General features: G+C 38.5%; 3 protein-coding genes across 3 annotated transcripts; all 3 read left to right on the top strand.

The window, feature by feature from the left end:
- The first annotated feature begins 556 nt into the window (after positions 1-556).
- Positions 557-10,965, top strand: LOC103976564 (galactokinase). Its single transcript, XM_009391819.3, has 13 exons — positions 557-854; positions 946-1,130; positions 1,249-1,295; positions 2,105-2,199; positions 2,302-2,384; positions 3,620-3,688; positions 4,608-4,793; positions 5,563-5,697; positions 6,772-6,906; positions 8,137-8,207; positions 9,562-9,639; positions 10,019-10,160; positions 10,651-10,965. The coding sequence occupies exons 1-13, from the start codon at positions 695-697 to the stop codon at positions 10,759-10,761; spliced, it is 1,497 nt and encodes a 498-aa protein (XP_009390094.2). The 5' UTR covers positions 557-694; the 3' UTR covers positions 10,762-10,965.
- Positions 10,966-11,461: 496 nt separating this feature from the next.
- LOC103977777 (subtilisin-like protease SBT1.2) lies at positions 11,462-14,232 on the top strand. The gene has a single exon (XM_009393389.3). It carries the CDS (start codon positions 11,774-11,776, stop codon positions 14,090-14,092), a length of 2,319 nt encoding a protein of 772 aa, XP_009391664.2. The 5' UTR covers positions 11,462-11,773; the 3' UTR covers positions 14,093-14,232.
- Positions 14,233-19,833: 5,601 nt separating this feature from the next.
- On the top strand, positions 19,834-25,888 carry LOC103976572 (PHD finger protein ING1). Its single transcript, XM_009391832.3, has 7 exons — positions 19,834-20,024; positions 22,059-22,130; positions 24,099-24,286; positions 24,810-24,870; positions 24,950-25,055; positions 25,131-25,254; positions 25,355-25,888. The coding sequence occupies exons 1-7, from the start codon at positions 19,997-19,999 to the stop codon at positions 25,463-25,465; spliced, it is 690 nt and encodes a 229-aa protein (XP_009390107.2). The 5' UTR covers positions 19,834-19,996; the 3' UTR covers positions 25,466-25,888.
- The last annotated feature ends 407 nt before the right edge of the window (positions 25,889-26,295 follow it).

The following is a 26,295-nucleotide window of genomic DNA, read 5'->3' as shown; positions in this document are numbered from 1 at the left end:
GCATAGTTGCGTGGTTATCAAATCCTAGACAGCGTTATCCTTAAGTTGATGCCGAATCACGAGGTCTTATCCGAACCCGATTCGCCAAATCTAGCAGATAACAGCCGCAGCTGCCTCGTTCCAACGCGAACTCGCCACGCGTCCAACCAGCCTTCCTCAGTGGCCCGTCCATCACCCAGATCCAACGGCTACGATTCACTCCTATGTGGAAGGAAGCTTCGTGGCGTGGGCCCCATGAGGAGCCACCTTTAGGATCGAGGTAAACCGCGGGTAGATTAAGTCCGTATGTGCCCACATGACCCGTCCATTCGGGGGGCTTCGCTTAGCTGTATCTGTCAAGCCGCACGACTCTAAAATCTTGCTTCTCATTGGCGAACTGTTATGGGCCCACAATTTATGACCCCATGCAAGGTGCCCTATCGTGCACGGTAACAGCCGTGACAAAAGGATCGGTGCTCATCTGGTTCACGCGATCGGGTACGACACAATAATAGTAATCGTCAGGCTTTCCATACCGGAATTTGGTATTTGGTCATTTAAAGATAAAGATAAACCATCGCTTCTCTCGACGCGGGCTCGGGGTTCTTGCTCGATTCCAAAAGACTTCCATTTCCGTTCCCGCGACAAGGGAGATCTAGAGAGAGGAGCAGGAGGAGAAACCCTAACCCTAACGATCTGCTCGCATCCATCTTCGATGGCGCACGAGGAGCTCCCTATTCCCATCTTCTCCTCTCTCGAACCCGTCTTCGGCGAGGGCTCGCCGCTCGATGAGGCGCAGCTCCGATTCCAGACGCTCAAGGCCAAGTTCGTCGAGTTCTTCGGCCACGAGCCCGACGTCTACGCTCGAGCACCAGGTGACGTTGTTGTTTGACCCAGATTTTGGTACCTTCTCAAGTGTGGTATCGATTCAGAACCGTAGGGGCGTTTGTGTTGGTTGGTTTGCAGGTAGGGTGAATCTGATCGGGGAGCACATAGATTACGAGGGGTACTCGGTGCTCCCGATGGCTATACGGCAGGACACCATCGTGGCCATTCGGAAGCGTGATGTGGGAGAATCGGCCAAGTTGCTCCGGATTGGGAACGTGAACCCGAAGTATTCGATGTGCACTTACCCTGCTGATCCTGACCAGGTGTCCATTTTTTTCATTATATTTTTGTTGTTCTTTTCTTTTGGTAGTGGTTCTTATTGTGGAAAGAGAATAACGATATGTTTCTTCTTAATTTTGTTTCCTTTTCGTTTCTTCTCAGGAAATCGATTTGAAGAATCACAAATGGGGGCACTATTTTATCTGTGGGTGAGGAATTACTCCTTATATGATTGAGAAAATTTTCGTCATTTCTCTAGCTTGTATGCCTTTCTAGACTTTGATCTCACGGTCGTCTTCTCTAATTGTTTAATTTATCGATGAGTGGGACCCTGGGGTAACATTGTTAAGTGAATGAGATCTCTCGGTGTATATTATGACGATTGTTTTTATGCTGATGGAGAGGTATACTGTTTTTTTTTTGTGTGTGTTTGTGTATATTGGAAACATGATGCAGTCATTGCCAGTTTGAAGAAGGATCAGCTGCCACTCTTTCTAGAAGAAATAGGTATATGATTGAATAGTTAATAACAATAGTAGTACATGCTTGTTCCCTCTGGAAATTCTATGCGGGTGAGCAAGCTCAAGCTGACACTGTGCTGTATACTAAATGGTTTGTTTCATTGCTTGATGGTGAATTAACCTTTGTCCCTATAGAATTGTAGATCTGGCCATTGAAATTGTATGTAAATATGATTTTATATAAATATTTTAATTCCTACTTTTTAATATATTTTTAAAATTTTAAATATTTAAAGTGTGGATTGTTGTTCCTTTACCCATATTTTGAATTTGGACACTCTTATGTATTTGCATAACCCATATTAAATGCCATTATTAGTGTCACTTGATCCTCTAGACTGAAGTTAAAGCACCATAGGCGTCCACCTACAATCTAATCATTAACTGCTATTTTGTAATATTCATACCTATTGATCCGCTGTCAACTACAAAGTGATGATTTTAGTTACTGTAAGTTCAAGACTTGGTTAATGTCTTTACGTAATATCTGTTTGCAGGTACAAAGGGATTTATGAGTTTGCTAAGTCAAAAAAAGAAGATGTTGGTTTGCCTGTTGGCCTTGACGTAGTTGTTGATGGGACTGTGCCCACAGGTACCAAATCTCATCAACTCTCTTCTGAGTTTCCTTATTTGTCTACAATGTTTGTCTGTAACCTGAGGTTGTTAATTATCATTGTTTGTTACTTCCATTTAGGTTCTGGTCTATCAAGCTCTGCAGCACTTGTATGTTCATCAACAATTGCTATAATGGCCGCTCTTGATAAGAATTTCCCGAAGGTACTGTATTAAGTTGTTTCTTATATAATTAGAACAATTGATGACTGTTGCTTTTCAACAATTCTCAATTAGCTGACATTCTATTTCATCTCTTTCTTGTGTATAATCCATGGAAACTACCTTAGTGACACACAGCATTACTATTACTGAAGCATGAATCCTATTTATTTTCTACTACTAGCACTAGTGAGATATTATTATACTTTTAATCATCAGATTGAAGTCTCTAATTGTTTACCATCTCTCATTTCTTGCAAATTCGTTTGACAACAAATTTATTGGGAAAAGAAAGTTGATGATTCAGTTTGATGAATATCCTAGCAACCACTTTATCTTGAAACCTTTAGATGCCTAGCGTCTCAAATCCAAAAATTATGAGAATATGAAATCTTTACCATGATTTCATGACCTATGGCAAGCCTTGGCTTTATGATAAAATTGTTCATTTTGCTATTTAATGTGAGTAATGGAAATGATCTTTCTGCTTGTGGGTTTAAGAGTTTGTTCATTGACTCTTCCCAGATCCCACACTGATGGATGCCTTATGCAATGGAGCATTCCTTATCATGAATTCATGACTTGGGCCACATGGTTATTTATGGCAATCTATTTTGTGGTTTAGTTGTGCATACTCAAGTATGTAATATAAGTGTAAATAATCCATTTCCTTTTCCTTACTATCTCTTATGATTTGTACAGAGTGTCAATGTACTGCCAGTTATTGTTTGTTTTTCAAGAATGAACTCAATTGAAAAAGAATTAGCTGAAATGAAGAGGCATCCTTCAGCAGTTGCCTATGTAGGCTGGTTAAAGGAAAATGAGTTTTGATGTGTATTTGCTTCTTAATTAACAGAAATGCCAAGAAAGCATTATCCTGAAACTTGTGTTTTAGGGAATATATAATGACCATTGAAGTGATTTAAGTAGAGGATTTAGTAAACTAATTGAGCCTTCAAAACTTGAATCAGTTTGCTTCATAGTGTTGTAATTGGTAGCGCATTTCTTTTCTAAATAGTAAGATTGTATTGGAAGACTACCCATTTTCATCATCAGTTTGAGTAAAATTTACTTTATAGCTGAAGATTTAGCATGAGTAACTTCTGGCTTATTAGTTATTATTGCATTAATTTGTGGGTACCAGAATCATGGTTGGTACTGGTAGGACTCTTGAGTATGCTTAAGATTCTGATAAACTCGCTACTTCGTTCTTGTTAACTTTTGACATAATTTTGCAGAAAGAAATTGCTCAACTTACATGTGAATGTGAGCGTTATATTGGGACACAATCTGGAGGCATGGATCAGGTAATATATTCATTTGTGTCTCAATATTTGGTTTTTCCCATATACATGATAGTTTTGTCTGAAGGAAAATATGTGTTATATAGCTAGATCATAAGTAATGCTTCCTAAAGCTCACAATGCTTCTTAAAGCTCACAAAGGTTGGTACTCATTGAATTTTACAATCATACTTGTTCCCCATTGAAAAGGAACTCCATCAAAAGGGGTTGAGGGTCAAGTATTAAACCCTGATTTGAAATTGGTTATCCAACACTCATTACTTAAGGTTTCAATGGCGCAAAGCCACTGCACTTGATAGTTTTGCTATATTTGACTATGATATACCAATACAAAGAGCCTAGAAAGTTACACATCCAATAAGTATCATATGATTTATATCAATGATTTCATATTTAACACATATACAACAAGCAATTAGATGATCCTATTTCGTAGTCTATCTGTAAATTGTATACTAATCTACTCTGAAATAACAGTCTCATGTTATATTTCTCCACTGTATACCTACTAGGATAAGTATGCTAATTTTCTGTTAGCTTTATCTTTTATGATTTGGAAAGAGCGGGTCAATGTCATAAATTATTGGATACTGAACATACATAGGTACATGCGGTTGTAAAAATCTACCAAGCTGTGTACTTGTGATTGCAATTTGAATTGTTTCTATCTTGTGGTATACCCTGAAGTAGATCTAATGAATTTTATCCAGGTAGTACTTGTGATGACAATTTGAATGTTTTTCTATGTTATACCGAACCTTCAAGTAGGCCTAATGAGTCTAAATACTAGTTTTACACAAGAGTGGAAATTTTTTAGTTATCTCTGTTGGTTGTATTTATGTTTGTCGTTTTTGCATTTCACATTTGGAATCTGTTCCTTAACCTATTGTTCAGCTTCTTTATTAAATTTCACATGTGACAGGCAATCTCCATTATGGCAAAAACTGGATTTGCTGAGCTGATAGATTTTAATCCTATACGTGCAAGTGACGTGCAACTACCCTCTGGTGGAACCTTTGTAATCGCACATTCCCTTGCGGAATCTCAGAAAGCTGTGACAGCTGCAACAAACTATAATAATCGTGTCGTTGAATGCCGCTTGGCAGCTGTATGTTTTATTTGTTTGGCTTTTGTATCCTTTGATTTGCAACATCATATTCACATGTGCCATCACTTGCACCAAGTTTGTGGAATCTATTTATTTCTTAGACAATTAATCTACATGGTTTAGCATGACTTTCTGCGGACAAGATTTTGAAGTAGTTGGTCTGGTTGTAACCTTATGCCAATTAGTCACTCTAATAATTTTCAGCCCGTAGATTGAAAAAGAATTTCCTTGTAGATCAAGGAAATTTTAAACTCCACTCTGAAAAATAAAAAAAACGATGGAAATGAGATGCCTATATTTGCATTTGGCTTTTGTTCAAATCCTGTTTGAAATACATGCTACTACTTAAACTAAAAACTATTCAAAAAATAATAAAACCGACTACAGATAATGTGAATGGGCATGATAGTTGTGTGTGGTGCTAATTTTGTGGTGCTAATTTCAACCTCGAGGTTTGTGTGTCTTATTTTGCCACTAGAAAATCCATCGCTTACATTATTACAAGCATACTAGATTTTTCTACTTTAGTATTTGAAGTCACTTTGTACAGAAAATGCTCGTGTAAGTTAAGGTCAGGTGTGGTATTGGACAATATGGTGTTTGTGAACTGTCCTATTGCTTTGAATTAAATCTTACATGCATGAGAAAGTGTACTTCTAGGTGACACGATGCACAACCATTCACATGAGTTCCTATTTCCCATCATTTTGGTGTGGCATTTTTATTCTTCATCTCTTAAACTGATTTCGTTATCTCAAAACCTTTGTAGATTGTCCTTGCCATAAAGTTAGGGATGAGTTCAAATGATGCTGTCTCCAAAGTGAAAACACTGTCTGATGTTGAGGGGCTATGTGTATCATTTGCCAAAAACCATAGTTCTTCAGATCCTGTTCTTGCCATTAAGGTTTGATTTTTCTGTTTGCTTATAAGATTCAACATTCCTACTGTTTCGTTTATGTTTAGTCTTATGTTTTGACAACATTTCACAGGACTAAAATTGATGTTCTTGAACTTTTGTAACTGTTATTTTTGTAGCTTGTGCACATACTGCATGAGGGACTACATATGACAGTCGGGTGATTTATAAAGCCTATGTAATTACTCAAGAACTAGAAGTTTGTCTGATGGCTTTACAATTGTATTTGATGCAGCATCCACAATAATTTGCTTTACAATTTTTTCTTCTACATTATCTATGAAGAATCCATCAATTTAAATATGTGAAGATCATCACTTAGTAGCCCACAATTTTCAAACTGTCTCATCAAATTCTAGCCTTTCCAATGGCCCAGGTGTGCCATTCATTAGGTCAAAAGAGGGATTATGGAATAACTAATATTGTCCATACATCTGTTTGACTTAAGCTGCCTTTAGATTGCAAGGTCTTGTCTTTATATAACAGAGCTTATTTAACAAAGTTTATGTTACCTTAATGTGTGAATTAGTGTTTAATTTTGGCATTTTTAATTGCACTTTGTCGGTATGACCTAAGAGATTGAACTTAAAGCCCTGCTGCAGACTCTTTGTGAAGTTCCTACCCCGTGCTATTATGGTAGATGACATACTACAGTGGTATAATTTCAAACCCATATTAGGGCACTGTGTGCCCAGCACGGTGCCCGACTCTTTGAACTGCTACTCCGGCTGCTGTAGTGCAGTTATTTTATCATCATTGAACAGTAGTTTTGGTGAATGAAAAATTGCAAGTAACAGCTATCTGGTGTTACTCAAAAGTGCAGTTAGGCTGGTGCTCCATCAGATAATTAGTAAATAAAATGGAGGTGGAAAAGAAGATAAGATTTAGATGGTTATTATACATTAAAACAAAAAACATTAAGTTAATATCTTATCTGATTCCGTGTTGTCTCCATAAAAAAAATGATCATGCTTTTCGATTCTCAAGTGCTATTGGTTTGACCTATATGTTTTCAGTTTATTAATGTATAATTTGTTTGTTCATGTTCTTTCCACTAAATAGGAACTCTTGATGGAGGAACCTTATACTGCAGAAGACATTGAGAAGATTACAGGCGAGAGTCTTACATCCATCTTTGCAAACTCACCATCTTCATTGGATGTCCTAACAGCAGCTAAACATTTCAAGCTGTTTCAGGTGGATTTGATATATGCCTTTTAGTAACTTGTAATTTGGTGTTTTAGTTTATTCAAGTGTGATAATTGCATAAAGATAAATTTAATTAGTTTCTAATGCAATTCCAGCAAGGAAATGAAAATTGAATACAATTTCAAAGCTATGTTTGAACAGAATTTATCATCACAATATCCATGTCAACACAGCAGAACACTGTTTCTTTACCTTTGCCTAGAGAGACATCAAAGAACTGAAGAGACTATGAAAAGCGAAGTGAAAATAAAGGAAGACATGAGGAAAAGATAAAAAAATTATTTTCATAAGCATATTATTTGAACCAATTTTTATTTTTGACACATTTTTGAAAAGTAATAATTGTATATTATATAGAAAATAATTAGAATAAATATACAATTTATACAAATAATTAAAATTTGATCTTCTTGATGTCATACATTAAATATAGATCCCAATAAGTTGTATCCCATTGCTCTAAAGTCTAAACTGGGGCAATATACTGTTAGGAGCCGGTATCCTTGTGACTTTGTTACTCTAATAAAGTCAACGCAACATACGTCCAAAGTAATAGAATTTATTACCATTTTAACTATATGTGCTAGTACTGATGGTAGATTAAAGATGTATATCTATTTAGTAACTTGACTACTGTTTTTTTCATCTTTGCTGTTTAATTGCAAAGAACTCTTCAACTTCATCGTTGAAGAATGTCACTCTAAGGTGTTAGGTTAGGTCTGTGAAACAAGCATATGAAGTAAGATGAAATTTCTTGGTAGCTGGTTAATATAGGAATATACTGTGCATTAGACATGATTCCTCATAGCTTCAAATTTATTGGATATTCAATTCTCTATTGTTGAAACATTTAAGCATAAGCGAACGTGTATATTCTACTGGGCACTACTCTGCTTGCAAGGCGGTTCACATTTCTTCATGGCAAACTTTGATACTTCTGAGAGTAAAACTCATGCAACCTGGATAAAATACATGTCTCTTAGTGCACATACCAACTGGGAACAAAATGCAGTATAGGAAATCATTAGTATTACAACCTAATGCTTCTGATTGTGTGCTTCTGTCTGGTTTTTTTTGGAAGTAATTCGTCCTCTGAAGATTATTTTATGGGAATTCATTTCTATGTCTAGCCATTATTGCTGTGTTGGACAGTTTATTTTTTGCATTAAATATTTTTGCTCTTCAGTATCTTAATTTTACCTTCTTATATTGTTCTAGCGTGCATCACATGTTTACTGTGAAGCAAAGCGTGTCTATGCTTTCAGGGACACAGTCTTATCTAAGCTCAGGTGAATTCAACAACTCAATTAGTACTTATGTTCTTATTTCTGCAGTCTGTTATTCCATTTTGTCTACAGCTTTTGGTACAGTTTTAAAATCTATTTTTGGTTAAGTAGTGCTATGTTTTGTTTATTGATTTTTGTAATCTACTTACTATTCCTCATTAGGCCACTGGTAGATCCATAAGCTCACGAAATTTACCAGATTTGAGTTATATGCATGTGATGTGTTTTTTTTTTTCATGGAAATTTTTTTTGCTACATTTGATTTGGATCATTATCTCATGATATGGCCACTTATCTTGCTGCTCTCTTATACATGCTTATAGTTTTGTGTTTCATGTAATTTTTTCAGTGTGTACAGGCTGTTGTGTTAACGTTTTTTACATGCTGACACGGTTATTGAACCAGTGAGCTTTAGTGTTTCAAGCATACAGTTAGACATAAATTTTGTTAATCATTACTTTCCCCCTTACATCATTTCATAAATAGTATTATGATATTATCTTTAACCAATCAGAACTGAACCTCTCATTAGCCCATCAAATTTTGTATCAATTGATCGCTTGTAGAGCTAACATTACTCCTTGGACCACAGTCTATTTTTGTTCTTTCTTTTTTGAAGTGGGGAACCTCATCTCCTTTCATCTACTATTGTTCCTTTACCTGAAAACCTCTTTTTAGTATTTTCTCATTTTCTCCCCTGTTAGTGATGGACTTAAGCAGTTTTTACACAAAATGGCATGATTAATGGAGGCAGTGACAATGAATATCTGATTGGTTTTTTGAATTAAGCTGGTTCACTTAGTCCATGTAAAAGTTGGTTCCGTTAGCTCTTTTTACTGGTTTGATGAGCAATCTAAAAACAGAATCAGAGTCTGGATTTTGGTTCTCGGTTTTTCCATTAGGACCTCCTGGCTTGGTTGGCTTCTAATAACTGTATTAAACACATGCATACTATATGTATTCAAAAGCTTATTGTGATATGTATCTGAAAACAATCAGTGAGTACTCAGGTTATATATTCTGTATGAAAATAATAAGAAATGTCCCTGGTGGTTATGTGAGCTAGATGCCTTTAGATTAGTGTCCATTTTAAGAGATTTTGAAATTATTTTTAAAATACAATATCTTAAGCTGTTTTTGTACATTATTTGAAGGTGTTTAGTTTTTTATAGTTGTTCTATTAGATATGATTTATTTCCCATTTTAGTTACTTATCTTTCAATGTTGTTTTTTATAATTTCAATGTTACTTATCTTTCTGCTGATAACACGCAATTTTCTGGTTTTCTATAGTTGTTTTTTATAATTTCAATGTTACTTATCTTTCTGCTGATAACATGCAATTTTCTGGTTTGCAGTGACGAAGACAAACTTAAGAGGCTTGGTGAGCTTATGAATGAGAGCCACCATAGCTGCAGTGTACTATATGAGTGCAGGTAAGGGATTCTTCTCCCTTTTACGTGCTTGCAGTGATTTACTACATCCATGTGTATTGAAATGAATTTTTTGATGCGGTTGAACTGTGATGCTCAAACTTAGAAGTTTGTTGTTGGATCAATTCTTTTGAAGATTGTTTGTTGTTAATTTATACCTTTATTGCTGTACCTGTTCATAGACTTACTGTTTCTCTATCAGCAAAAGAATTTTTTTCCTTGTGTTTTGTGAAAACTATCCTGTGAAAGTACTGTTTGTCTTGCTGTCATTAGTGCATGCCTTTCTGTTACTCTTTAGATTATTATTTATTAGTTTCACATTATTACATGAAAACATTCTTACATCATTCATTGTTTATTGGATAAAATTTCTCCCAATCAGTTGCCCGGAGTTGGAAGAGCTTGTAAATATTTGTCGAGACAATGGAGCTCTTGGTGCAAGGCTTACAGGTGCTGGATGGGGTGGTTGTGCAGTTGCTTTAGTGAAAGAAAACATCGTCCCTCAATTCATTCTAAATTTGAAGGTCAGTAACATATGCACAAAAGTAAAATGCTGCATCTACTTAGTTATTATATGAAAATGGTGAACTTTTGCTCTAATTTTTCTAGACATTCTTCTAAGGCATCATGCCTGTCATATCTTGAAGGCCCACATGTTCCTCATGACGTAAATGCTCCTGCTGTCACTAGCAACATAGTTTTGTTTGTGCATTGCTGTGAATAATGACTATGACTTGGTTAAAGGCATCATCCTTTGGACTTGTCATTCCAACGCTACATTATTTGCATGTTAGTCTTTCCAACAAGTATACGTTTGTTTACTCCTGATTACATCTCAACTTACACTTGCTGGGGTTAAGTAGCAATCTTGCTGGAAACCTTTCTCTTTCGCTGATAGCTTATGCAACGCAAATGCTTGTTTAGCTCTCCCAAAGATGATCCGATTTGTATGTATGAGCATAGATTTTTTTTTATTATAAATTATTGGATAACTTTGGTGGGTGTTTTTGGCAGGAATCTTTCTATCAGTCAAGGATCAACAAAGGAATCATCAGCAAGAATGATCTGGGTCTATACGTGTTTGCATCGAGGCCATCTAGCGGTGCAGCAATTTTTAAGTTTTAGATTTTGTTGTATCCTTATTTGCCTAGTCATTTATGCTCCTGAAATAAGACACCTTATGCTCTCCAATCCATTTAATATAATAAGTCATGCTGTTGACCTGATAGGAATATTGATTTAGGACTGTCAGTATATAAAGAGAACTGTCTTAAATTGGAATGCTGGATGAATTACCTAAGATTTGCATGATATTTTAGTGTTGGTCTATGTGCTTCATTTACCTTTTCTGATGCTGATAAGAACATTTTTCTCTCATGCTTCAGTCTCCTGATCTTTATTGAGCTTCCGATTGGAGTCTGGAATTATCTTGGCTGCCAATTTTTCTTCGTTTTGATTCATCAATTAGAACCAATAGACCCACCATGCTGAATCTGTGACTACTCTGAAAACACACAATATCATAATAAAACTGTGCACAAACTGCAAAAGACAACATCCTGATTCCAACAGAACCCACCAGACCATCCAACAACTCAACAAGATTCTCAAATTGATCGAATGCGGAGGGAGCTGAAGTGATCCTTCTCAGGTAACTCCATCGCTCCCGAGGCAGAAAACCTTGTGAACAAACATCATTGAAGGGATAGGCGCATTAAAGACGGATCGCCTCATTCAATGCACACTCTCCCTCTGCTCTCTCTCTCCCACCCACAGCAGACTGCAGGGAAGAAGAGAGACAATGCAACAGAGAGATTCTGATGCCCGAAGCCGTCCGCTGCAAGTAAATACTGCTCCACTCCACTCCCCTCCCCTCCACTTCTCTTTGTCCGGAGTAGCCGCAATAACTCCGACCAATAGATCCCGTGAGACATCTCAGCTCCAACACTGTGGCGCGCGCAGAGATCTCCTCTCCTCTCCTGTGTCCTTACCCGTGAGACGAGGAGAGCCCTCCCTCGATCACGAGTTTTACCTCCTCCTTTGAAATGCCTCCCCTCTCCGCAGCTCCTTCAAATCCCCCTATATTACGCTGCTGGCTCGGCAGCATGAAGTGTGGCAGCAACACCAATCCCCGCCCATGGCCGTCATTGCCTCCTTCCTGTTCTTGTTCCTTTGGTGCTCGGTTCCCCTCGATGCCCACGGCTTCCATACCTACATTGTCCAACTCCACCCGCATTCCATCCCCGCTAGTGCTTCGGCTACCGGTCTGCAGAATAAGCTCCATTGGCACCTGTCCTTCCTGGATAGAGCAACGTTCTTGGAAGGAGGAGGGGATGCTTCTTCTCGGCTCCTGTACTCGTACCACTCTGCGCTCGAAGGCTTCGCGGCACGGCTTACTGAAGATGAGGTGGCCGCGCTGCGAGAATTGCCCGGCGTCATCGCGGTTCGTCCCGACAGCCGGCTTGAGCTGCACACGACGTACTCTTACACTTTCTTGGGGTTGAACTTCGCGCCCGGTGGTGCCTGGTCGCGGTCCAGATTCGGGCAGGGGACCATCATCGGAGTGCTCGACACCGGAGTGTGGCCGGAGAGCCCCAGCTTCCGCGACGACAGGATGCCCCCGGTGCCAACCCGGTGGAGAGGCGTCTGCCAGGAGGGGGAGCACTTCAATTCCTCGAACTGCAACCGGAAGTTGATCGGTGCCCGGTTCTACGCCAAAGGACACAGGATCAACTACCCGGAGAAGTCGTCGTCGGTGTCGCTACTGGAGTACGTGTCGCCGCGGGACGCGCATGGGCATGGCACCCACACGTCGTCCACGGCGGCCGGCGCTGCAGTGCCGGGAGCAAGCGTGCTTGGCCTCGGCGCAGGCGAGGCTCGGGGGATGGCCCCGGGCGCCCACATCGCCGCCTACAAGGTCTGCTGGTTCAACGGGTGCTACAGCTCCGACATCCTCGCGGGGATGGACGACGCCATCAGGGACGGCGTCGACGTCCTCTCCCTCTCCCTCGGCGGCTTCCCGATCCCACTCTTCGAGGACAGCATCGCCATCGGAAGTTTCCGGGCGACCGAGAGGGGCGTCGTCGTGGTCTGCGCGGCGGGTAACAACGGGCCGGTGCCGAGCTCCGTCGCCAACGAGGCTCCCTGGATCACGACGGTCGGCGCGAGCACGCTGGACCGGCGGTTCCCGGCCTTCGTCCGTCTGGGCAACGGCCGCATCCTCTACGGCGAGTCCATGTTCCCGGGAAACCACTTTTCGAAAAATGGCGGGAAGGAGCTTGAGCTCATCTACGAGGCCGGTGGACAGAAGGGCGCCGAGTTCTGCCTCAAGGGATCCCTTTCCAAGGCACGAATCAGCGGGAAGATGGTGGTCTGCGACCGAGGAGTCAATGGGAGGGCAGAGAAGGGCGAAGCCGTGAAAGAAGCCGGCGGTGCCGCCATGGTGCTGGCCAACTCCGAGATAAACCAGCAGGAGGACTCCGTCGACGTCCACGTCCTGCCGGCCACCTTGATAGGCTACGCGCAGTCCACGATTCTGAAGAGCTACATGAACTCCACCTTTCGCCCGGTGGCTAAACTCGTCTACGGAGGGACGAGGATCCGGCGATCGAGGGCGCCGGTGGTCGCTCTGTTCTCGTCGCGAGGGCCAAGCCTGACGAACCCGTCCGTCCTCAAGCCGGACTTGATCGCCCCCGGGGTGAACATCATCGCGGCCTGGCCGAGCAACGTCGGCCCATCCGGGCTTCAGGAAGACCGGCGGAAGTCCAACTTCACGGTGCTGTCAGGGACCTCCATGGCATGCCCTCACGCCAGCGGCATCGCCGCCCTGGTCCGGTCGGCCCACCCATCCTGGAGCCCGGCTGCGATCCGGTCGGCCATGATGACCACCGCCGACGTCGTGGACCACCTCGGGAAGCCCATAATGGACGGGAAAGAACCAGCGGGGGTCTTCTCCGTGGGCGCCGGCCACGTCAATCCGACGAGAGCCGTCGACCCGGGGCTGGTGTATGACGTCCAGCCGGAGGACTACATCGCCCACATCTGTTCTCTCGGCTACAACCAGGCCGAGATCTTCACCATCACTCACAGGAACATCAGCTGCGGCAAGCTGCTGAAGGGACAGAAACAATTCAACCTCAACTATCCTTCCATATCGGTGAGCTTCACGCAGGGAAGAACATCGACGACGATCCAAAGGAAGCTTACCAACGTCGGTCTTCCTGATTCCATCTACACGGTGCAGGTGACTGCACCACCAGGAGTAACAGTGACAGTGACACCAAAGATCTTAGCATTTGGAGGAATCAACGAGATCAAGAGCTACACAGTCGTGTTCGAATCGAAGAAGGGAGTGCAGGAGGAGGGCAGTGTTGCAGGGGGGCAACTGATGTGGGTGCACGGTGGCCGAAAGAAGTACAAGGTGAGAAGCCCAATCTCTGTAACATGGGGAGCATGACGACAGGGTAGCTTCTAACTTTGTAAGCATTGTTTCAGATACAATCTGAAAGGACTGCAGCAAATAGGATAACACTTCTTTATTACTGTATAAAGAAGAGACATGTCCTTGTATCAAGATCTATAGATGATCAAGAGCAGGCAGCAGATACAGTAGATTTTTCATCCAAATTACACAGCTTCTTCTAAGATTTTAACTGAACAACTACGTGTGGATCTTTGTGATCAAAGCAGCCGAAAGGTTGGGTGACTCTTTAAGTGTAGGAATTGAGTGCCAATCCCAAATTCTAAATGCTTCCAGCTAAACTATGCACACATCTTCCATGCACAAAGGAAGGCCATGCTTGAGTCTATACAAGAAAGAAGTGACAGGGTAGCTTCTAACTTTGTAAGCATTGTTTCAGATACAATCTGAAAGGACTGCAGCAAATAGGATAACGCTTCTTTATTACTGTATAAAGAAGAGACATGTCCTTGTATCAAGATCTATAGATGACCAAGAGCAGGCAGCAGATACAGTAGATTTTTCATCCAAATTACACAGCTTCTTCTAAGATTTTAACTGAACGACTACGTGTGGATCTTTGTGATCAAAGCAGCTGAAAGGTTGGGTGACTCTTTAAGTGTAGGAATTGAGTACCAATCCCAAATTCTAAATGCTTCCAGCTAAACTATGCACACATCTTCCATGCACAAAGGAACGCCATGCTTGAGTCTATACAAGAAAGAAGTGATAGATTTCCTGTATGTTTGAGTCTATACAAGAAAAACTGTATCAAGCAAAGAGAAGAAGTCAAAGCAGATAAATGTCAAGTGCTCATAGACAACAGATGTACTGAACAAGGAGAATCAAGTTATGATCAGTATATAGTATACTGTTACCATATCAATTTTCCATGCTGAATAAAGATGATGAGGATTTCAAGTGCTTAATTCAGATTCCATTCTTCTGAGACCTTCAGAATCAAGTTATGTGCAACAAGCTGGAAAGAAAGAAGTGTTAGAAACAGGGGTTATGAATCAAGGGAAAAATTAAACTGGATGATCAGATTCCACAAGATTTTTGATAGCATTGGCATCAGTTTCCTTCCCAAACCAAGGCATGATTTTTTATTGATATCTACATTTAGCTTAAGATAGTGATATCTACGACAGTCATATGGCTGGCTGGGACAAACAAGAGCAGCACATCCCAAGCTGTGCTAATGGAAAACATGAGCAGGACTTGAAGCTCAAGAAACCTTTGAACTCTATTGGTAGCATGATGAATTCAATTTTTGTTTTGCCTTAATAATGTCCCATTGGATGCCCAATCTAAACTGTAATGTCACATTTGATAGATGGATTTAAAATTTAGAACATGTAACAAGAAATTGATACTCTGCTACAGTTACTTATTTTTGTGGATTTGCTCCTCTTAATTGGATTAATGCATGATGATGATCCCAAGCTTGGCATAGAATATAACTTATGCACAGTATGGGCTATGCTTCTATTAACTATGTGTTATACAGTCTATTAATATTAATATTATTTGACACTTGGTAGGTTAGATGATTAGAAGAAAACATTGCCAACCTCATTTACAGATTAGAGCAATTAGAATTAGAAGTCAACTCTTATTATGTTTTCTACTGATCAGTGCCTTTGCACAATTATTAGCAGGTGTTTTCCACACAAAATATAATCTGCAAAGGCAATGACTCTCTCAAAGTCCTTTCCATTGACTTTTGTCCTCAAGTGCTAAGATGAGGAAAAACAAACACATTTGTGAGCTTTTTTTTTTTTTGTGTTGCATTACACACCTAATATATATTCACTACAATTCAACATATTTCTTTCTTTAATGCGCGCTAAGTCTTCATAAATCTTATTGAAGCATGCTCATACACTCATCATTTCATATAGTAAATTATTGGCCGGATGTTTTATTAGAGTATTCTTAACATAAAAATTATTTAATATATTTTTTAAAAATTAGAAAGAATTTTTTATTATATCAAACAACATATGAGATGATTTGCATATATCCATCAATTGTGCAACAATGCACTATCTACTAGAATATCTATGATATTTTTTGTAATAATATGTTTTGTTTTATGGTGAAATGGTGAGAGAATGCATCTAATTCTTAACAAGAAAAATAAAGATGATGACATGATATATGTGCATGTGATCAAGTTCCTATTTTTAAGGAGGATATATAATAGATATCAATCATATCATTTATACTCTCTTTCTCTCTCTCTCTCTATATATATATATATATTTTTAAGCTCAAAGATATGATTGTCATACTGACACAATTGGAATCATTAAGCCTCATAATTATCAACAAAACTTATGTATTAAAAGATTATTATTTCCAAATCTCATGATCAATCACATCAAGGGTTTATCTATGGCATTTGGAGTGCAAAAGGTGGCCTACTACTCCTATTAATTACTTGTGAAAGCTAATTGGTTCTATAATCTTTAGTTTAGATGCCATGATAAAGGGGCCATGTGGATGTTTGCAAGTCTCTCAACCCTAACTAGCTGAGAAATAATCTAATCACAAAGGTAATGACACATGACCTAAGAGGATCCCATGGCTCTACTGTTCAAGTCTCTTTTTCCACCCCTTAATCCTTCCATGCTCTTAAACTAATCAAAAAAAGTAAATGCAATCAACCACCATCACCAATGGAGTCTCTTTCACTTCTTCAACAAGATAACCTCTCTCTTTACCCAAGGAGTTTGATATTGACCCAACCCTACCTTGACCTCTAAGATAGCACTTCAAGATTCTTCAATATTTTACATCAAGTCTTACTTCCACATGTGCTAGTGGAAGAAGGAAAAAAGATTGTTTCCAACCACTACCAAGTCTTTCTTTCATGCCCAAAATATTTGCATGCTTGATGTTGATTAGAGTAGTTGGAATTGTTTGACATGAGGCTAAAAAATGGGAGAAAATTCATCATAGAGATCAAAATATTTTCCTCTCCCAAAAAATGAAAATGGGGTATTGGTGGCAATTATAGTTAGTATCAAAAGATGCGATAAGCTCGATTACATGGAATAATAAAATGGGGACCAGCCTCCAAAACCTAGATTTAAGATAATCACATAATTAAAGTTTGCTAAGTTGTCAAATGGTATCATCTTTCCTAGAAATTTCCTAACCAGCAATTAAAGTCATTTTAGGACCACCACATCCTACTAGCTTAGGCAACTTGATAGGGGTGTCTTTTCTTTTTATTTCTTTTTTTATTGTCTTTTCTTCGTGTTAGAATTATAAAAATAAGATTACGTACATTTATCCTCCTCGTTGTATTTCGGGTTGCTTAATTTTTTCTCAAGTAAAAAAAAAAAAAGGAACTGTTGTTAGCTTATGAAACATTGGAAGCAATTGATGAATTAGTATGGCTTTAATATAATAAACTCCTATTGATCGAGCGATAATTAGAAAATATATTTGTTCATCCGAGATAGACAAAATAAGTCAAGCTTGAATCATGCATCCAAAAGTAACACACTCAAATCCAGCATCACAAAGCTTTTCATAAATGAACTAAATCTGAAGGATAATTTCAGGTCAACATACAGTGCCAAATAGTGTGAATAATACAGCAGCATTCAGTACAAGTAAATGTTGTGTTGAGTTTTTCCCCCCTAAGAAGAAAAAAAGAAAGATGTTTCAGCAGTATTATCATTTACATAGCAGAAGAGTTTGAAGATCCAAACTCCATGTTTTTTCTTGGGATTCTTCACCACCACTTGGTCCTTTGCTTAAGATATCTTATTAGAGTCATACCCACAAGTTGGAAATAATCTAATGGGAGTAATGAGGTGTAAGCCTCACTGAACTTGTCTTTGTCCACTTGTTTCTTCACTTCTTCTTCTTATAATAAGAGGTGGAGACATGCATCACCTCTGACAGACATAGAGGAAACAAACCATCTCTGCTTTCTCCTTCCTCGAGCGGCACAGACATTTCCAGTTCTCCCAACTTCGATGGCACAGCTAGTTTCTCAACATGATCAGATTCCACCATCGGATAGCATGAGGAAGAGAAAATCCAGCTGCTATAAGCAGCAGCATGAAGGGAGATGGAAGCTAGTGAAGAAAAGATGACGAGACTCCCATGGCAGTAGGCAAGTCTGATGCTTGGCTTTTGTGCTTATCAGCTCCCCTTCTCCCCCCTCCCTGTGTCCTTTGCTGTTCTTCTTCTTCGTGCAACTCCACCACTCGAGAGTTGTAGTTGTGATGTCTTCATCTTCATGTGCTTTCCTTGGAAAGAACAACTCGATGAAACTTATTTCGGACTGAAGATTCTATGCATGACTTCTTGTATTGGAATGAAGAACACACAGCAAACACTAGTGATGTGATGAATCAGATTCTTCTCTCTTTGATTGTGTATGTAAACAGACACCCGAGGAAGGAAATGGTGGCTTGTGCTTCACACCACGAGCATCAGCCCCTAATATATCTCAATCTCTTGATGCTTGCATAGTGGAAACTGATCACTACTCACACGATTATATTGCATGATATGATGCAGAAGTTTGAATGGAAGGTTTGAAAGCATGTCAAGCTGGTTTGGATTGTGATGAGACTATCTAAATTACTTCCATTGTCTTAGTAAAAATTTAATTGTTTTCGAATAATAAATAAATAATTTATTATTTCACTACCAATTTATGTATATATGCATATGTATTTCACTATTATTGCTTCATAAAAAATTATGCTTGTGATGGAAAATAATTTATCTATATATGTATATATATATATATATATATATATATAGAGTTAATGCCTGTAATTATACTTTTGTCACATGTGACCTTTAGGAATAATTTTAGAACCAAATATAATTTAATTCTTTAGCAATGATGACTTATTTAGGCATGTGATAGTTAATTAATTAATTAATTAATTATCTTTCAGAAATAATTGTGACACAAATCAAGTTTATTAAATTTTAATAGAATTACATGTTTAATCAAATTTATAATAAGTAATTAGCCAACTTATGTCGAAAGATCCTGAATTTAGATTATTTTTATTTTGTTAAGATTAAGTGATGAGGAAGAAATTTGACCTTAAGATATTTAGTTAATTCGATAATTTATTTAATAAAAAATAATTATAAAAAAATTAAAATGATAGCTAAAAATAGATTATAATTATATTAGTTAAATTATCGAGATATCTGAATTGATTAGTGCACTTTTATATAAATTATAAACCTCAAGCTTAAGCTGACGTGTCAGCGCCGCGAGTCATTTAATGTATTACAATTTTATTTATTTATTTTTAAAAATATATATAATATGTATTATTAATATTAATGATTAATAATATGCATTAAATAGATTTAGGCATTAATGTGTTTTTTTGGGCATTATTACGGATACTTTTCCACTCATCTTACGTGTCTGCCTCATCATTCGGTATATCAATGGGTCCCATGGGACAGACCTGAACCATCACCAGCCCGAAGGCAGGTATAATTGTTGGTGACAAACAATTTGGTAGTGGAAAGTACCATTAAGCAAACGTAGTTCACCGGGGGTAATCTACTGTTGCGTACGCAAACCCGTGACCCACACGTCCTCCATGCCGTGACTTAAAAAGCTGGGAGAACTAAGAAATGCGCGTACTTACTGCGCGTAATAACTACGCGTACGTGTCGTGACGTTTTGCAGCTCAATGTGGAGCTATATAGACATGACGTCATTCTATTCGTACGAGAGCGAAAGGAAGGCGGTTTCTTTGGGGGAAAGGGGGACGGATCGATCGATCTAAACGTTCTCGATTTGATCGGAATCCGCCGGGATTTGCTGCGAACATAGATCGCGCACGAAATTCGAAGAAGTGGCAGCCAAGGGTTCTCGAATCAGTCTCCAAGATGGGCTTCGTCGAGGATTTCCAAGCTAGTAAGCACAAACCCTAATATTCCGATTCATTCTTTCTCTTCCCTTTTTGTTTTCCCCTTTTATTCTTGTTCTGTGATGACTGAGGTAAAGGGATCTTTCTTGTTTGGAAATTGCATTAGTTTCTAGGGCACCGAACTTTCGAGATTTTGCTATTTAGGGTTGTTGGAGAGCGTCCGCTCTGGGGGTGATTTCTCTGCTTTGGGTAAATTAGTCTTTGAGTCAGTTGTCGTCATTCAAGCAAGAAATCGATTAAAGTGAAAAAGAAATAAAAATTTGCGAGGTGGCAATTAGTTAGTTGGTATCTATTTGTGCTATTGTTCCCATCTTCACAAGGTGTGTGTCCGGTGCATCGTTGGCATCTCCAATCTTATAAATAATACTTGAAAAATGATGTAACATAAACTTGCACAATCAACTTTGCATTGGAAAATTTTGCAAGGTTTTGGCCTCATCCTGGCACTTGGTGAGAACATAGTTTGTTCTTCCATGTGATCTAACTGTAATATTATCAAAATAAGTGATGGCAATATGTCACCCAAAATTGCAAAGTGTTGAGTTAGAATTTAAGAAACAAAAAAAAAAGTATAGGAACTTTATGGATGTAAAGCTTTAGTCATGGACTCATGGGTTTAGTACTGCATTAGGAATCCTAGTTTGGTTCAAGGTATTTTTGGATGGAAGAAGTATTTTATGGTGTTCTAGAATAGCTATATGGGGAACTGGGAAAAGTATCCTTTCATTAATTTGAGCAGGATCACAAAGAGTGGCGACAGGATTAAGTAGGAGTATGTCATCCTTATTGCTAGTTGTAAAAGATCTGAGATAAATAAAGTAGGCAATCGAATTGGAATTGAGGTGTTCCATGACACAAATATTATTCCAGTTAACTGGTCAACTAAACAGTTCAACACACCTTCCTTCTTCCTTACTAATTACAAATTTTCTAGGGGAATAAAAAGGATAAAGACCTCAATTCCGGTCTTGTTTTTCTTCCAAAAGCACCTTAAATTCTAGCTGTTCTTGGTTCCATGATCCACAAGACCAGCTACATGAAAGCAAGTTCTACTTTTCATATAAGTAGAGTCTAGATAGAAGTGAATTGCATCTTGATTTTTATGGTATAGGATGTGCTTCCAAACTCTTCTAAATTGAGTTGATGTTACTGTACTTGGAGCATTAAAATTTTGAATGATCTATTATGATTGGTGTGAAAATGGATAGCACATTGTAATTGAAATATGGAAAAAACACCTCAGAGTTTCATTTGCAACAATGATTTTATGTGAATCACTGATCTATAGGAAAATAAGGCAAAGGAGTGATGTCACTGAAGAAGCTTCTATGTGACTTCTTTATAGAAATTAAAATTTCTCCTTTGGTTCTTTTTAATGCTTCAGCTAATGTTCTGGGGCTTACATTTCTCTTTTTTTGAGACCAGTTGACCCGTTGGAAGATAAACTTGATGAGTTATGTTATCAGAGTAACTTATGTGACTTGTAGTTCCTTGGAGTCATGCCTAACACCTTGTGCTGTATCCCTCAAATGTATTTTTAGATGTATGACCATGATAGCATATCATCAGAGTAACTTATGTGACTTGTAGTTCCTTGGAGTCATGCCTCTAACACCTTGTGCTGTACCCCTCAAATGTATTTTTTGATGTATGACCATGATAGCATATCATCAGAGTAACTTATGTGACTTGTAGTTCCTTGGAGTCATGCCTCTAACACCTTGTGCTGTACCCCTCAAATGTATTTTTTGATGTATGACCATGATAGCATATCATAATATGAATTAGAAATAGTTGAGTATCTGAGTCCATTCAAATTTAGTTTATTGGATATTAGAGTTTTTTATTTTTTATTTTCAGTAGAAATTATCCAGATGCTTTGTGTTATGGTTGATCACATGGTTCCTTCCTTCTTGTATTACATATTTGTTATCCTTTTTTCTCTCTCCTCACAGGTGTGTGTTTTTCTCTTTCTTTTTGCTATGGTGTATTGTAGTTTAGTATTTCTTTTTTCCATACAGGTATTGAGTCTGTGCCAGCCATGCTGCAGCGCAATTATTCTCTGATGCGGGATCTAGATAAAAGTCTATTAGGTACACTTTGCCTTTTTGTGCTTTATCAAGGGTTATGTTTCTTTATCCAATTTTGTAAATTTCATAGTATTTTTTTATCTGCAGTGTATTGGTTTCATACGCATGAGCTTAGTAAAATTGTGACACAAAAATGGCATATATGGGATGCCGAAGTTATTTAACCCACTTTACTCATGTTTGTTTCCTTGGCCATCTAGCTCTATTTCTTTTTCCACGAGGATTGCTTTATTTTGATTATTAAGGTGGTAAACTGCTACTTTTACGAAATGGGTTCCTATCACTTATGTTGGGCAACTTTGGAATAAATTAGCCTTGGAAGCTTCCTGGACATACCAATCAAAATAGTGAGGACACAATGGATTTGTGCATTGTTACCTGTTACCACAAATCATTGAGTTTCTTTTTGTCAAGTAAATTCTTTTATCTTGTTGGTTAGCTAGAGGGACAAGCATTCCATTATTCGAAGGACAATGAAGTTTAGTCTTTAGTCCCTTGCTGACAATGAAGTTTCTTTACTAGTGAGATTTTTCGATTTTGTTGCATAAATGCAGACATGAGAATCAGACATCGGATATGTTTGGGAGTGTCAGTGTCGGCAAGAACAAAATTGGAGATGCAGTGACTCATATATAATCAGAATATATTTGGTTGGATTATGTATGGATTTTTTTTTATCTAAGATTATAGTTTTAGACACTATTAGAAGATGCATTTACAAAATACCTCAAAAAAGTGGAAAAAAAAAACATTGTAACGTCAGCATGGATGTGTCTTAGAAGAGTTTTAGCTCGCCAGTGAACTTTCAAACCTACAATATAATTAAGGATCATCTTATGGTCTATAACTCATGGACCTAACACTTAGGGGTAAAAGAGTTCTGTCAACACTGCATAGGTCCATGTTTTTCGGTTTTGTACCAAATTACACCAGGGAAATTTTATAATTAATTTATCTTTTGAAGAATACTTGATAGTATGAAGTGTTTAAAACTGTTTGGTGTTGATCAGGGCATCAATTATCCACTATTTCTTTTAAATCCTAGTGCCCAGTATGTTTCAAATTTTATGAGTTTTGTTCTTTCTTGTGGTTAAAATAAAATTTATCCATAATTTGTCAACATGGTGATTAGCTTGATATGCAGCAGTTATATATTGATGTCAAATTTTTAATGTACTTGTTTGCATGTTGAGGTGCTTTTCTTTTCAAAATGCAATTATTCTGAGGGATGCTGGGGTGTGTTGATGAAACTCTCATTTAGTCAGTTAATGATTTAATGGAAAATATAAGGATCTATGCATATATAAAGACATCACCTGCATGCTTTCCAATCCTACAGTGCATGTTTTAATAATCACATCAAATCTCCTCATCTGTGGTCAAACTAAATCTCTTATGCTGCTGCAACACAGATGCTGTACTTCTTTTATGAACCAACACAATACTTGTTGACTATCATATGTTAGATGGCAGATCATCTTATGTGATAACTTACTGAGACTTTTCATTGTGGGTATGTTGAGTTTGGACAGTAAACTTTCAGGATTATTGATTGAAAAGGCGTTGGTTTCTCAATGGGAAGTAGAAGTATCAAATTCAGTATTTAGAGGATCTAACCAGTTGTTACATAAGTTTGACCTTTGTCATCATGGGTATGTCGAGTCTGGAGAGAGTACAAATTTGGGTTACTGATCGAAGAGCCCTTGGTTTCTAAGAGGGGAGTAGAGGTTGTCCAGTATTTAGATGAATTTTATACAAATTCTCCAAATGTACTAATTAAAATATTTGCAACAAGCTGGCATCTGAAAAGTTTGCTAGAAATTTTTCCCACCCTCTTTCGTCCACTGGATAAGATTACCTTTCTGCTGTCTTTAAATCTTCTTTGCCCAAAAGAGTGATTTCTTTCAAATTGTAGGAATTTCCTGTTGAGTAATTGATCATTATTTATTATTGGTGTAACTTTACATGCAGGAGTTCGGCAGCAAAATGAGCAGCGCTGTGAGCAAGAAATAGAGGATATCAAGCGGGGGATAGAATCTGGTAGCATTACACCTGATGCATCACTCATTAGATTCTCTGATGAGGCACTTGATGAACAGAAGCATTGCATTAGGATTGCTGATGAAAAGGTGACCTTGGCCGTTCAAGCATATGACATGGTACATTACCTATTCACTATCTGGTTCTACTGCATGTAATATTTCTTTACACTGAAGACCTTGATTTGATTTTGTCAACAACCACTCAAGTATGGTAATACAAACCAACTTATTACTTCTGACCACCTTGATACCTTTATGGCAGTAAGCTTATTGTGGTATTAAATATCGTCCTGCATTTTGAATTTTGGTTAACGATCCATCTTAAGGATTATACTATGTTAATTTATGTTGCCCTAAACTGTAGTATGTGAGCTAACATTTGGTCTCTGTATCATGATCACCATGAATTGACCTTAAATACCATTTTGCTCAATAAATCTCTGTAAGACTCCATTGATGCATGTTTTACATAGGCTTTTGTGGAGTGTTGTTGCACTGGTTGCAACATATTTTTCATTTCTACCATATGTTGATGTTTAGGTAATCATTAGTGATTCGTAGCATTCAGTCTCTGTACTGAGACCTCGATCAGAGTATTGAGCATCATGCTGTTTGCTGATGATGTCAGTTTCCACTGTAGGTGGATGCACATATCCAACAACTTGATCAATATATGAGAAAGCTTGAAGAACTGCGGCAAGGTAAAATACCTGGAGTGTGATAAGTTCTGGATATCAAGACTAGTGAATGTTCTAGCATATTAGTGTTCCATTTTGTTAGAGCGGGAACTTGCAGCTGGTGCTGATAATGCTGCGGGTGTGTCCAACACTGATCCTAACACAAGGTCTGGAAGGGCTACTGAAAGTGGCAGAGGGGGCCGTAAAAAGTATGTCGTTTCTATATAACCTGTATAAACCATTGCGACTTGGCCACTTGGTTGACATTTCATTCTTGGCAACAGATCACGGTTAGCAGCAGAACCACCAGGTGTCGAACTGGAATTGCCTGTGGATCCAAATGAACCTACTTACTGCATCTGCAACCAAGTTAGCTTTGGGAAGATGGTTGCCTGCGACAATGCCAATGTAAATACTGCTCATCTTTGCTCTTTTCTTGTATATCTAGTTTTTGCCTGGAGTTAGTTTAATTTACTGCTCATCTTTGATTATTTCTTTTCTTTGGCAGTGCAAGATAGAGTGGTTCCATTTTGACTGTGTTGGTCTGAAAGAACAACCCAAAGGCAAATGGTACTGCCCTAATTGCATTGGCATGCAGAAGCGTCGAAAAGGTAAATGAATGGTGGTCGGTTTCAAACCTTTGAAGCCCCTAAAAGGACATGAATGCATGCTGTAGAATACAGGAGGACGATGCCTCCCCTTAATTCTAATGTTGTGCTTCCAAACTGCTTTGGCACGTCGACCATGCATCTCTCCTTGTAACCATAAGGTTATCATCCTTTAATCAAATTATAGCTTCAATTTTTAATTTAGATCCATGCGGTTCTCTCCATAAACTTTGAAATTGTGCATTAGGGTTTGGTAAATAGGACGTATGTTTTCGAGCAGCTGAATTTGATCCACTGCTGGTGTTGGTTTTATTTGGAAATGGCAGCCGTGTATTGATTTGTGTTTTGCTGTAAGAAGATGGTCAACTTACGCTGTTTACCTTGTCTCTGGGTAACGATGTTTTATTCATTTCAGAAACCATTATTAGTTTGAACTTGTCGTTTTGATTATGAGTCATATGTGATGCCAACGTTTGATCAGTGGTTTAGCTCGAATCTGAATATTGACTAAGACGTAAATGTTTATCGAATCACTTGAATTTAGTAGTACAGTATTAATGCGCTTGGGAGTCAAATCCAAGTCTTTATCCACATGAACCAGTTAGGACGGCACGTGTCACGGCTTCGGTCGAGGGAGTCACATCTTTCTCGGCTCGTAATGCAGCAGATAATTTTGCCTGGATTTGCAACCATCAACTTCTCCCTACTGTCCAAGCCATCTCAAGCACTGGCACAAGGGGGGGAGGTAACCTTTGGCCATTACGTACGTCATGGTGAACTCCAGCTTGATTTCCTCTGTTTCCAGCTTCGTTGCTCACTTCCGTCTTCTCCGTCGCTGCCA

The sequence above is a fragment of the Musa acuminata genome, chromosome BXJ2-4 (genome assembly GCF_036884655.1).
Source record: "Musa acuminata AAA Group cultivar baxijiao chromosome BXJ2-4, Cavendish_Baxijiao_AAA, whole genome shotgun sequence".
NCBI classification, from domain to species: Eukaryota; Viridiplantae; Streptophyta; class Magnoliopsida; order Zingiberales; family Musaceae; genus Musa; species Musa acuminata.
Note: the sequence above shows the minus strand (reverse complement) of the source record. Positions and strands in the feature narration are given on the sequence as shown.